Raw genomic sequence first — 14,629 nt, 5'->3', positions numbered from 1 at the left:
ATTGTGCGTTGAGTAAAAAAGAACTTTCTCCGATTAGTTTTAAATGTCCCCCATGCTAACTTCATGGAGTGCCCCATAGTCTTTCTATTATCCGAAAGAGTAAATAACCGATTCACATCTACCCGTTTAAACATCTCTATCATATCCCCCCTCAGCCGTCTCTTCTCCAAGCTGAAAAGTCCTAACCTCCTTAGTCTTTCCTCATAGGGGAGCTGTTCCATTCCCCTTATCATTTTGGTAGCCCTTCTCTGTACCTTCTCCATCGCAATTATATCTTTTTTGAGATGCGGCGACCAGAATTGTACACAGTATTCAAGGTGCGGTCTCACCATGGAGCGATACAGAGGCATTATGACATTTTCCGTTTTATTCACCATTCCCTTTCTAATAATTCCCAGCATTCTGTTTTTTCTTTTTTGACTGCCGCAGCACACTGAACCGACGATTTCAATGTGTTATCCACTATGACGCCTAGATCTCTTTCTTGGGTTGTAGCACCTAATATGGAACCCAACATTGTGTAATTATAGCATGGGTTATTTTTCCCTATATGCATCACCTTGCACTTATCCACATTAAATTTCATCTGCCATTTGGATGCCCAATTTTCCAGTCTCACAAAGTCTTCCTGCAATTTATCACAATCTGCTTGTGATTTAACTACTCTAAACAATTTTGTGTCATCTGCAAATTTGATTATCTCACTCGTCGTATTTCTTTCCAGATCATTTATAAATATATTGAAAAGTAAGGGTCCCAATACAGATCCTTGAGGCACTCCACTGTCCACTCCCTTCCACTGAGAAAATTGTCCATTTAATCCTACTCTCTGTTTCCTGTCTTTTAGCCAGTTTGCAATCCACGAAAGGACATCACCACCTATCCCATGACTTTTTACTTTTCCTAGAAGCCTCTCATGAGGAACTTTGTCAAACGCCTTCTGAAAATCCAAGTATACTACATCTACCGGTTCACCTTTATCCACATGTTTATTAACTCCTTCAAAAAAGTGAAGCAGATTTGTGAGGCAAGACTTGCCTTGGGTAAAGCCATGCTGACTTTGTTCCATTAAACCATGTCTTTCTATATGTTCTGTGATTTTGATGTTTAGAACACTTTCCACTATTTTTCCTGGCATTGAAGTCAGGCTAACCGGTCTATAGTTTCCCAGATCACCCCTGGAGTCCTTTTTAAATATTGGGGGTTACATTTGCTATCCTCCAGTCTTCAGGTACAATGGATGATTTTAATGATAGGTTACAAATTTTTACTAATAGGTCTGAAATTTCATTTTTTAGTTCCTTCAGAACTCTGGAGAGTATACCATCCAGTCCGGGTGATTTACTACTCTTTAGTTTGTCAATCAGGCCTACCACATCTTCTTGGTTCACCGTGATTTGATTCAGTCCATCTGAATCATTACCCATGTAAACCTTCTCCATTTAGGGTACCTCCCCAAAATCCTCTTCAGTAAACACCGAAGCAAAGAAATCATTTAATCTTTCCGCGATGGCCTTATCTTCTCTAAGTGCCCCTTTAACCCCTCGATCATCTAACTGTCCAACATGTGGATAAAGGTGAACCAGTAGATATAGTATTTTTAATATTTCAAATAAATGTGCTGTAGAAAACATGGCAAATATTTTCATGGATGGTAATTCACACTGGCATAGCAGCGAGATAGATGCTCAGTTGGGCCCCAATCTGGATGCTCGGGTGCCAACATAGGCACTCAGCTTGTTGCAAATCTGGCCACTCAGAAGTCGAGAAAAGCACCTAAGAAACACCTACCTAAGCTGGCCGCTCCGATGCCGAGAAAAGCATCTAGCGATGCTGGCTTTTTTGTTGCCCAGAAAAGCGCCTGGCCATTCGGACACCAAGATAGGTGCTCAGCTAGGTGGCTTTCAGAATGCATGGACACTGACATAGGTCGCCCCGAGTCGGCGCTGACCCTTAACTTGTGCCCTAATCGTGGCGGCATACAGTCAGCATGGATTTACCCAAGGGAAGACTTGTCTCACAAATCTGCTTCTTTTTGTTTTTTTTGAAGTGGTTAGTAAACATGTGGATAAAGGTGAAGCAGTAGATATAGTATATTTGGATTTTCAGAAGGCGTTTGACAAAGTCCCTCATGAGAAGCTTCTAAGAAAACTAAAATAAATAACTTAAAGTAAAATAAATAAATAACTTTAAATAAACTCTGCATCTCCCTCTACTCTCCCTCCTTCTGCCCTCTAAACTCCTTGCCCCGACTACAAGCCCTTGTATCCGTCCTCCTCCCCTCATTATGCATTACCTTTTAGACCCGCTTTACAATCTTACCTTTGGTAAACCCTTGAATCGTACTTTATTTATTACTTAAGCAAGTTATTACTTGATTAACCTCCTCACCCTCTCTTTTTTTCCCTTCCCCTTCCCCCTTCTGACCCCCACTATTCCTTAAGCAACTTTTTATGAATATACCTCCACACCTCGCTCTGTTCCTCTCCACATCCCCTTATGACCCTTATTTCAGTATTTTATTTTATCATCCCACTCTGTTAGTTGAAGTTAAATTGTTCATGCATCAAAGTTAAAATGTTATGTATCGAAGTTAACTTGCACTTTTTATCTACTTCACCCCACCTCATCTCCCATTGCATCCCCCTCTCTTATGTTTTTTAAGTTATAACATTCCTTGTAAAGCTTTTATGCTGCATTTACTGTTTTATGTAAACTGATATGATGTTCCCAACAAATGTTGGTCTAGAAAAACCGTAAAGAAATAAAGAAATAAAGAAATAGAAAGTCGTGGGATAGGAGACGATGTCCTTTTGTGGATTACAGACCAGGTAAAAGTCAGGAAACATAGAGAAGGATTAAATGGTCAATTTTTTCAGTGGAAATGGATAAACAGTGGAATGCCTCAGGGATCTGTACTTGGACCAGTGCTTTTCAATATATTTATAAATGATCTAGAAAGGAATATGACAAGTGAGGTAATCAGATTTGCAGATGATACAAAATTATTCAGAGTAGTTAAATCAGAAGCGGATTGTGATAAATTGCAGGAGGACCTTGTGAGTCTGGAAGATCGGGCATTCAAATGGCAGATGAAATTTAACGTGGACAAGTGCAAGGTGTCACATATAGAGAAAAATAACCCATGCTGTAGTTACACGATGTTAGATTCCATATTAGGAGCTACCACCCAGGAAAAAGATCTAGGCGTCATAGTGGATAATACATTGAAATTGTCAGCTAAGTGTGCTGTGGTAGTCAAAAATGCTAACAGAATTTTAGGAATTATTAATAAGGGAATGGTGAATAAAACAGAAAATGTCATAATGCCTTTATATCGATTAGTGTTGAGACCGCACCTTGAGTACTGTGTTCAATTCTGCCTGCCGCATCACAAAAAAGATATAGTTGCAGAGGAGAAGGTACAGAGAAGGGTAACCAAAATGATAAAGGGGATGGAGCAGCTCCCCTATGAGGGCAGTTCAGCTTGGAGAAGAGACAACTGAGGGGGGGATATAATAGAGGTGTTTAAAATAATGAGATGCCTAGAACGGGTAAATGTGAAACAGTTATTTACTCTTTCAGATAATAAAAGGACTAGGAGTAACTCCATGAAGTTAGCAAGTAGCACATTTAAAACTAATCAGAGAAAATTCTTTTTCACTCAACATACAATTAAGCTCTGGAATTTGCTGCCAGAGGATGTGGTTAGTGCAGTTAGTGTAGATGGGTTTAAAAAAGATTTGAATAAGTTCTTGGAGTAGGAGTCCATTAACTGCTATTAATCAAGTTGACTTAGGAAATAGCCACTGCTATTACTGGCATCAGTAATATGGAATCTACTTAGTGTTTGGTACTTGCCAGATACTTGTAGCCTGGATTGGCCACTATTGGAAACAGGATGTTTGGCGTGATGGACCCTTGGACTGATCCAGTATGGCAATTTCTTTTGTTCTTTTGCTGATACTGGACAGGGACAGAGATGTAGATAAAATTTCCCTGTTACTGACCTTGGATGTCAAGTGGCATATCATGAGGAATTTGGAGATTTCTAAACCTTTCAGGAAGACGTACCGGTTGTTTATACTGCACGGTGGAGGTAAACAGGGTGAGCCAGGGTTTTGGGCTACAGTAGCCCACTGGATTAAGGAGGTTATCACGGCTGTTATGTGTATGCTGTGCAGCTGTTGCCTACTTAGTCAGGTTAGGCCTCATTCCACTAGGGCTCAAGCAGTGTCATGGGCAGAGATTAGATTTTTGTCTTCCACTGGGATTTGCCAAGCTGCGATGTGGTCCTCCTTACAACTTTTTTCCAGGAATTACCAACTGGATGTGCAGGTTCAGGAGGATGCAGCCTTCACATGTACGGTGCTGATCGGACCGTGGGCAGCCTACTGCCCTGTTTGGGAGTAGCTTTGATACATCCCACTGGTCATGGATTAACCTGTCTAAATACTAAGAATGGAGAAATTACTGCTTACTTGATAATTTCCTTTTCTTTAATGAAGACGTTAATCCTCCTTCCTACCCTTGGCTGTCCATTGGTGATGCTATTGTCTTTCTGAGTGGCTGCCTTTTTGGGGATTATTGTGTCAGATCCATTCCCTAGATTAGTGATATTACACTTCTTGTCTGAGCTCACTGTTTTCCTATTAACTGAGTGCTTGAATGGTTGTCTGTTAATAATTGTGGTCATGTATTGTTTAGTTGTCCACAGTTGGCTTTTGCAGAGAATACTAGCTGGCTGATGTCAGTGCAGGGATATATATACTATGATGTCAGCTTTGCTCTGTCTCCATCTGCTGGTAGAGGTGCATAACCCACTGGTCGTGGATTAACCTGTAAAGAAAAGGACATTATCACATAAGTAGTAATTTCTCCTTACTGGGCCATTCCTCTTTATATTTCAATAATAATAATGTATAGACTGCCCTTCCTCATTGTTGCCATAAACAGTGAACAGAATTAAAAATATGGTTTCAAGACTGGCATTTTGATTAAGTAAGGAAAGTATAATGTTTTTCTGACTTATGGATGTTTTTAATGAAGTTTTGGGCTTATGATCAAGAACGTTTTTTGTAAAAGTATAACCGTTGAGTTAGTATTAAGCAGTTTGAATTTTCATTTTCACTTTTGCAGCTTGGACTTTCATTTTTGGATGGTAATTTGCAAGCACTTTAAATTAAAGTTTTAAACAATGTGGCATATATACAGAACTTTGCAAAATAATGGGACTATGATTACAAGATGGTGTGGTTTTCTCTGGGAATTTATCCAACAGTTTTTCCATGTATGATGTTCCTTTAAAAAGCTCTTGCAAAGGGTTGTGTGTATAATTGCATGTAGAAACACTTATAGGATTTTGGAGAATTTTTGGTGCTAGTTCACAAATGTTGTTTGTCAAGAATTCATTTGACAGCTACAATTGGTGCAGAATTGTCCCACGATTTAACTGCTTGCTTCATGGGAAAAGTTTTCTCCAAAATACTAGTAGTAGTTTCTGCTAATGGACATATCCGTTTTGCAAGATATATATTTCATATTATCACTTCTACTGCTGCTCACTTGTTCATTAGCCTAAATACAAAGATTCCATTTGGCTCGGTCAAAGACACCTTTTGATGCTGAAATGAATCATTGCCACCTGCTCATAAAACAAGAATCTCTGTAAGAAACATGACAATGTGAGGTCTTTTGTTGCACACTGTAGAGTCCTTTGAAATATATATTGTGTAAACTGAGTGTGACAAAGGCTTACCAAACTTACATTTTCACTTGAAGCACTGTCAAAAGTATAATGCTGTGAGGAGACGGGCTGGATTGTCTGGGTATAGAAGGAACATTCTTCTTTTTCATCTGATCTGAGTTCAATTATAGCTGCTCTGTTACAAAATCCACTTCAAATACAGTGAGCAGATACTGTAATAAAGCCAATCTATTGATAAAATACTTCCATTTTCAGTTTTAAAATTATCTAGGCAAGCGGTGAGTGAACGTTTTGAGCAGCGGATCCCCTTCCATTTATGCAATTCATTGGGAGCTCCCAAGATTACATATATATAAAAATATATATGTGTGTGTGTGTATGTATACACACATATGCCTCATATATATATGAAAGTTATTCACCAGGCAGCCACACTGCCAACCAGTGTCTCAAAGCTCCCATTTTGTTTCTCTTCAAGCTGGTGAAAGGAATAATCTCACACCTACACACACACATGGGCACAGAAAAACAGACAACTCTGTATCCAGACAGACACAGAGAGAAAACAGATACCTCGTACCTATACAGACAGCAAAACAGATACCCAAACAGACAGAGATCCCACACACAGAAAAACACAGTTACTCCATACCCAGACACAGAGAGACAGAACCTCCCCCCATACACACACACACATAGACACCCCGCAGAGAGACAGAAATCCATCCAGACAGACACAGAGACATACCCTTGTTAAATGTATACCCTTGTTAAATGTAAACCGATCCGATATGGTTATTACTATGAAGGTCGGTATAAAAAAGTGTTAAATAAATAAATAAATAAAATACCGCACCTAGACAGAAAAACACAGACTGACAGCACCTCCAGAGAGAAGACAGACACATGTAGAGACACAGAGGGGCTGATGTAATAAGACCCGCGGCAAATCAGGAGCTAGTTATGAGTGCAGAATGCAAAATGCAAATGATTTGTGCGCAGAAATCCACGCACATACGGAGCAATGCATGTACCTAAGCACGGTAAGAGCATATGTAATCAGCCGCATCCGCACTCAAAACCTGCACTGATAATTCACACTTAAAAGTGAATGAGCGAATGGGTCTCCCTATTAAGTGAAAGTATGACCCTGGAAAGTATTTTTAATATTTCAAATAAACGTGCTGCAGAAAACATGGCAAATATTTTCATGGATGCTAATTCACACTGGCATAGCAGCGAGATAGATGCTCAGCTGGGCCCCAATCTGGATACTCGGGTGCCAACATAGGCACTCAGCTTGTTGCAAATCTGGCCGCTCAGAAGTCGAGAAAAGCGCCTAAGGAAACACCTACCTAAGCTGGCCTCTCCGACACCAAGAAAAGCATCTAGCAATGCTGTCTGTTTGGTCGCCCAGAAAAATGCCTGGCCATTCGGACACCAAGATAGGCGCTCAGCTAGGTGGCTTTCAGAATGCATGGACGCTGACATAGGTCACCCCGAGTCGGCGCTGACCCTTAACTCGTGCCACTAATCGTGGCGGCAAAATACCTGCATTAAAAAACCCGCACTAGCATTAGCACAACTCCCTGCATTACCTATGATTAGCTAATCGCCTCCTTTGCATCCAGTTGAGCAGGAAAACCCACGGTCTGTAAGCGCATCTTGTAGGAAATCTGCAAGGTTGCAACGTGGAGTTCTCTCCACACATTTGCATCACACTACTGTCTGGATTGGGATCGCCAATAGAGATGTGAATCGTGTGATCGATCGTCTTAACGATCGATTTTGGCTGGGGGGGGAGGGAATCGGATCGTCGCGGTTTTGTTTTGTTTTTTAAATCGTGTAAATCGGGGGAGGGCGGGAAAACAGGCACACTAAAACAACCCTAAAACCCACCCCGACCCTTTAAAATAAATCCCCCACCATCCCGACCCCCCCCCCCAAAATGTTTTAAATTACCTGGGGTCCAATGGGGGGGTCCCGGTGTGATCTTCCACTCTCGGGCCACGGCTGCGTTAATAGAAATGGTGCCGGCGCTACCTTTGCCCTGTCATATGACAGGGCAAAGGTAGCGCCGGCGCCATTTTGGTTCCTGACCCCCGACGTCACGAGCGCAGGAGATCGCTCCCGGACCCCCGCTGGACCCCCAGGGACTTTTGGCCAGCTTGGGGGGGCCTCCTGACCCCCACAAGACTTGCCAAAAGTCCAGCGGGGGTCCAGGAGCGATCTCCTGCACTCGTGACGTCGGGGGACAGGAACCAAAATGGCGCCGGCGCTACCTTTGCCCTGTCATGACAGGGCAAAGGTAGCGCCACTGCCATTTCTATTAACACAGCCGTGGCCCGAGAGTGGAAGATCACACCAGGACCCCCCCACTGGACCCCAGGTAATTTAAAACATTTTGGGGGGGTTCGGGAGGGTGGGAGATTTATTTTAAAGGGTCGGGGTGGGTTTTAGGGTTGTTTCAGTGTGCCGGTTTTCCCGCCCTCCCCCTTCCCCTCCCCCTTCCCCCGATTTACGATTTTTGACGATAAATTGAGGGAATTCCTATTGTATCGCGCCTCTAACGATTTTTGACGATTTAAAATATATCGGACAATTTTTTAAATCATCAAAAACGATTCACATCCCTAGTGGCCAACATGACAGTAGGTTCAGTCAGTCTGTCCTCTGGAAACTCTTTGAGGTGTAGGACCCAACTCTCCCTGCCTTGTGCCCATTGTTTGGGTTTAGGCTGTCTCCCGCTTTTGTGTCGGGGAGCAGCCTGTAGCTAGTGATTTACCCATGTGTGAGAACTACCATCCTGCTTGTCCTAGGAGAAAGCAGAGTTGCTTACCCGTAACATGTGTTCTCCTAGGACAGCAGGATGTTGGTTTTTCAGGAAACCCTCCAGCCGCCCTACAGAATTGGGTTTCTCCTATGGTTTATTATTTTATTTTTATCGTAAAGCTATGTTACGAGACTGAAGATGGACTCCACATGGACATGTGGTATAGGGCATACTGGACATGATCAGTATATACAGTCAAAGTTCTAGAAACTTGGACAAAAGCTTTCTATGCTGGGCTCCATCCGATGATGTCACCCATGTGCTGTCCTAGGAGAACACCTGTTACAAGTAAGCAACTCTTCTTTATCCCATGCTTTTTTGAAGTTCATCACCGTTTAGCATTAGAAATATTTAACAAATCCCTGCCACTCCCTTATTGATCCTCTATGTTTATCCAATATTGCTACTGCTGCTCAATACAACAGAAGCAAATGGGAGACCTAGGTTCAGTTCTTGAGTGCTCCACTATCTAACCTATTTTGTCATACAATAATTGGGTGTCTCTCCTATCTAAGGCTATGAATGCTGTCTGAGTATCATCCTATTAGCCTGAGGAGAACTGAACCTAGGTCTCCCACTTGATGGAGTGGTAGAGTTTGTAAAGCTGAATAGTTGTGGTGGATGGGTAGACTAGATAGGCTGTAATGGTCTTTTTCTGCCATCATGTTTCTATATTTCTAATTCTAAAACAGTGATGGACTTCAAAAAGGCATGGGATAAACACAGATGATCCTTACTTTCAAAAAGTGAAGGGACAGCAGAAGCATGAACTAGTGGATCCACAGGCCATGGGGGTAGCCAGTTGGGTTAATTTGCATGGAATGGTGGTTAAGACCCAAACAGTATTAAGTGCTATGAATGTATTAGACATCTAAAAATGGAGTAAGCTCGATGGCATGGTGGGTTACAAGCTGAAGGCAATGGTATGGAGCGGTAGTCATGACCTGAAAGTAATGGTATGAGTGCATTGGGCTTCTAAGACTGGGGTAACCTATTACCCTGCCCCTCCATAACCCATGCCTTTTCAGGATCCCTATTTCTTTTTTTTCTTTTTTTTAATTTTTTATTTCTGAATTTTCAATACAAATAAAGTATTTATTTACAATAGAATAGAAACTTGATTAGTCATTAAAGATAACATTCTTACAAAGCATATAAACCATAAAGTTATTCCATATTGGCTAAACTATAATCTCAAACTTCTCTCGTTGGGGGGTTTAAATTTGAGGAATAATAACAACAAATTAAAGGAAAAAATGGTATAGCCCTGAACAAGAGCAGTTAATTTTCCTTAACGATTCTCTATGAGGCACCATTGGCAGAAAAAGAATCAATAAAATTTCTTAAATGCTCAGGTGCAAAGAAAATGTAACAATCACTCCCCTTCCTTACAATACATTTGCAGGGGTAGCACAACATAAAAGTTGCGCCTAAAGAAACTGTCTCTTGCCTCATACTTAAAAAGGCTTTACGCCAGTCTTGAGTGATCTTTGAGATGTCTGGGAACATGCGTACAATTATACCATGAAAGGGGGTGTTTAAATGGTGAAAATACTTAGACATAATTTTGCCAACATCCTGTTCTGCAATTAGTGTAACAATCAATGTAGCACATTCAATAATTTCTATTGCAGAGGATTCAAGAAACATAGTATGTTTCTTGAAAGCATCCCTATTTCATGGTTGTCACCCTACCAAACTCCTTAGCTAAATATTTGATTGAACAACTCTGCCCTATAACCTTTCCTAAACCTTGACCACCTTCTATATGCGGTATATCAAATTTAATAAATAACTATTTCCTAGCGTGTAGCAGATGTACTCAAAACAAGTGGGTATAGTGTGCTCGTGCTAGCAGTTGGAGACGGATCTGACGTCAGCATGGGTACATATACCCCCACAGAAAGTGTAGCAAATCAGTAATTTCCATCTCCAAAGCAAGGATGCTGTCGCCTGCAGAGATATGTAAAGCGGCGATGTGGTCCTCCCTCCATACCTTCTCCAGATTCTACCGTCTGGACGTTCAGGCCAGGGAGGACACGGCATTTGCGAGGGCAATCCTAAACAGACCTCGGGCAGCCTCCCGTCCAGTCCGGGAGTAGCTTTTGTACATCCCACTTGTTTTGAGTCCATCTGCTACACGCTAGGAAATGTTGAGATTACTTACCTGATAATCTCCTTTTCCTTAGTGTATGCAGATGGACTCAGCATCCCGCCCGGCTGCCGGTATACATGGGGATTCGCCGACTCATGGTAAGCCATGTTTTCTTATATAGGGCATCCACCCTGCCGGGTGTCGAGTCGACGCCTTCCAGCTGAGTACACTGGTTGTCTCCAGCTACCATCAATTGGTCAGGGTAATCCTGTTCATTTAATCGATTGGTCAGTCACACATATATCCATAAAAGCTTTTGCAAGGAAGATTACTGATTTGCTACACTTCCTGTGGGGGTATATGTACCCGTGCTGACGTCAGATCCGTCTCCAACTGCTAGCACAAGCACACTATACCCACTTGTTTTGAGTCCATCTGCATACACTAAGGAAAAGGAGATTATCAGGTAAGTAATCTCAACACTGTATTTTATAGATTATGTATGAAGAATATTTCCTCTGACAAGTGACAAAAGTATATAGCAATGTTAAGCATACAGAATTAAAATAGTATAATTGCAGTTTGTTGACTCATATGTGCTTCATCTATTTCACAGCAAATGCCATGTATATGGGAAGTCAAGAAATGATGAAGGTGGTTGATCGAGATAGTTCTACTATCAAGCAGAATTTAAAAAAGGTAATGGTAAATATTCAGATTTTACAATAAACATTTTGTGATTTTTAGTTTTCTTTGAACTGCTTCCAGTGCAGTTTTTCCATAGCACATTGAGGTTGTAGGTTGCCAGATACAAAGCTTTTTCTATTGTTTTAGATAGCCACTGGAAGATGTTCTGGATGACTTATGTTAGATAAAAATCCATGTTTATTGCTGTGTTTAATTTTGAAATTATTTAGGGGCCAACATAATATAGCACATTAACACTGTTGCAAGTTATTTATTGTATAGCTTGTATTGTGTTAATGTGAAATCTATGCTAATGGGATGCAAACGTGTGCAAAATACCTCATTACCTATTAACATAGCAAACAGGTCTATACATCAAACTGCACAAAATGCATTGCACTTACATTAAGGCTAGAAAACTTAACTATAGCTCCAAAAGGTGTAGTTAAGTTTTTACATTATCATTCTCAAATGTGCACATGCTTTACTGGTTATGGTACCTTCATTTGCATCTCATTAACATTGGCTGTTTATATGCACAATAAATACTGGGGTAGATTTTCAGACGAGCGCGAATAGCCTACTTTTGTTTGCGCTCCAGGCGCAAACAAAAGTACGCTGGATTTTAGTAGATACGCGCGGAGCCGCGCGTATCCACTAAAATCCTGGATCGGCGCGCGCAAGGCTATCGATTTTGTATAGCCTGCGCGCGCCGAGCCGCGCTGCCTCCCCCCGTTCCCTCCAAGGCCGCTCCGAAATCGGAGCGGCCTCGGAGGGAACTTTCCTTTGCCCTCCCCTCACCTTACCCTCCCTTCCCCTACCTAACCCACCCGCCCGGCCCTGTCTAAACCCCCCCCTTACCTTTGTCGGGGGATTTACGCCTCCCGGAGGGAGGCGTAAATCCCCGCGCGCCAGCGGGCCTCCTGCGCGCCGGGCCGCGACCTGGGGGCGGGTACGGAGGGTGCGGCCACGCCCCCTGGCCGTAGCCACGCCCCCGTACCCGCCCCCAAAACGCTGCCGGCACGCCCCCGAAACGCCGCGACGACCGGGCCCGCCCCCGACACGCCCCCCTCCGAGAACCCCGGGACTTACGCGAGTCCCGGGGCTCTGCGCGCGCCGGGAGGCCTATGTAAAATAGGCTTCCCGGCGCGCAGGGCCCTGCTCGCGTAAATCCGCCCGGTTTTGGGCGGATTTACGCGAGCAGGGCTCTGAAAATCCGCCCCACTGTGTTTATGTGGGTTATGATGCTAGCGCATTTTAGTACATAGACCCCCCCCCCCCTTAATGTATGATTTTTATTTCATTTTTCAAACACCAAAGGAGATGCAAAAGAAATGAGAAGGTCCAAACTTAAATACTTGTATATAGAAAACAAATTTTCTTTAATTCAAAGCAGCAACTCCATTGGTCATCTGTCAAACATAGCATTCTCAATAGGGTCCCCCGACACGGGACCCCGTGTTTCGCCCGAAGGCTGCATCGGGAGGGACAGTTACATTTTTGAAACTGAAACATAAAGGAGGCACAAGTGTGAATATTAATCGTCCCAGGACCAAACAAAAGGCTGGTACATAGTTTCAAAATGATGCCAACAAAACATACCTTGTAAACAGAGTAACATTTTAACAGTTGACAAGGCAAGGAGAGCGGAAATTTGATATTTGGTGTGTGAAATTTGATATTTGGAGTGCATATCCTTGGCTCCATTTTTTGTTGTTTTGATTTTTATTCCATCACATTCCCATAACACTAATACCGCATTCAAAATTAAGTGCAGCACAAAGCATGTAATTTGAATTTCTGAGTTTGTCTGATTTAAATTATAGTAATAACATGTATGATCAGGGATTTGAAAATTCCTTCAGGACTGACATGCCAGGATCAAAATGCACTTGCCATGTATTCCTCTCTCCTCCTCCAGTAATTTGTTTTGAGGAGAGGAGCAGCAGGTGTACATGGTAAGTCTTCCCTGGTGAGTGCACACCCTCATCCCACTCCAGCACATCCTTACTTCTTCTCCAGTCCACCCCATCCGAGGCAGCCCTCTTTCTTCCACTAGTCTCCCTTCCCCCCTTAGCCCACTTATTCTCCCTTCCTCTCCCTCACTGTTATTCTTCACTCCCCTTACCCCACCCAAATATCTGTCTTGTCTAGTCTCTCACTCTCCTTTCCCTTCCCCCATCAATCTCTCTCTCTCCCCCCCCCCCCCCCCCCCCAGGCTTGCTACAGCCATCTCTCTTCCTACCACCCTGTTGCTACATTTCAGACCTCAGTTGGAGATGAAGGGACCCTCCTTCTCCTCCTCTCCACCCCTGCTATCTGCTTCCAGATGACTAAAACTAACTTTGATAAGAAGTGGTATCATACAGGCAGTCTCTGTTCATGGCAGGCAGCTGAAATATATCCTTGACACTTAGCAGACTGAAAGGAATTGCTGGACTTTTTCTACCATCATCTACTTATGATACTGTGATCAGAGCCCAAGGCACCACCCTTCCTGTTCCCATGAAAGGGCTAGTGGATTTTCAAAATGCTGGGAATGATTGTTACAGGACCTCTTTTATCTACAGTACAGATATTTTTAACTTTTTTAAAAAATTAAAAATAATTTTGTTATTCTGAAAATGCTCTCATTGCTGTGCTACTGTTCTTTCTTTTTTACTACTGTAACACTACCATTTTTGTGTAACCCTAAGCTGTCACTAGATAGCACATTAGCTATATGCTTGTAAGGCTTAGTTGTTACTGTGCCTGGGTCATACGGGCCGCTGCAATACCATGTGCTCAGGCTAGCGCACAGGTTAACCTGTGGTTAGAAGCGCGTTTTGGATGCATGTCCATAACCCCCGATGCAATAAGAGGATCAGTGCATCCAAAATGCACATGGTTAATAGCGTTCATCACATGTTAATGCCATGTTGATGAGGCTATTAGCTAGTACCTCGCTGTAAAATAAATAAAGAGCCGTGTGCCCCACGCACACATTTTAACCCTCAAATATTAATGCCAGCCCCAGAGCAGTGTTAAGTCTTGAGAAGCACCAAAAGTTGAAAAGAAAAGCAGCAACATGAAAAGAAACATTTTTTTTAAAGTCTTGTTGGCGGTGAGGTTAGGAAAACGGATGCTCAATTTATGAGGGTCCATTTTCCTAACCTGTGGCTAAGCACAGGTTAGGAAAACCGACACTTGTAAAATTGAGCGTCCATTTTCCTAACCCACGCATAGCCACTTCTCCTGGGATTGTAATGCTGAAGAAGTGCTAGGGATGTACAATTTCCCCTAGTGCCTCCATTTTAAAGCAGTGGCT

At 42.6% G+C, this 14,629-nt stretch overlaps 1 protein-coding gene across 3 annotated transcripts in view; it reads left to right on the top strand.

The window, feature by feature from the left end:
• LDAH (lipid droplet associated hydrolase) overlaps positions 1-14,629 on the top strand; it is a 440,292-nt gene that overhangs the window by 390,238 nt on the left and 35,425 nt on the right. For all 3 annotated transcript variants that reach the window (XM_029595992.1, XM_029595993.1, XM_029595994.1), the window contains one exon: positions 11,252-11,334. In XM_029595992.1, the coding sequence (XP_029451852.1) occupies positions 11,252-11,334 (83 nt within the window). The remainder of the gene's footprint in view (positions 1-11,251; positions 11,335-14,629) is intronic.

Source organism: Rhinatrema bivittatum, chromosome 3, assembly GCF_901001135.1.
Source record: "Rhinatrema bivittatum chromosome 3, aRhiBiv1.1, whole genome shotgun sequence".
NCBI classification, from domain to species: Eukaryota; Metazoa; Chordata; class Amphibia; order Gymnophiona; family Rhinatrematidae; genus Rhinatrema; species Rhinatrema bivittatum.
The sequence above is the reverse complement of the archived record's forward strand: the minus strand, read 5'-3'. Positions and strand labels throughout refer to the sequence as shown.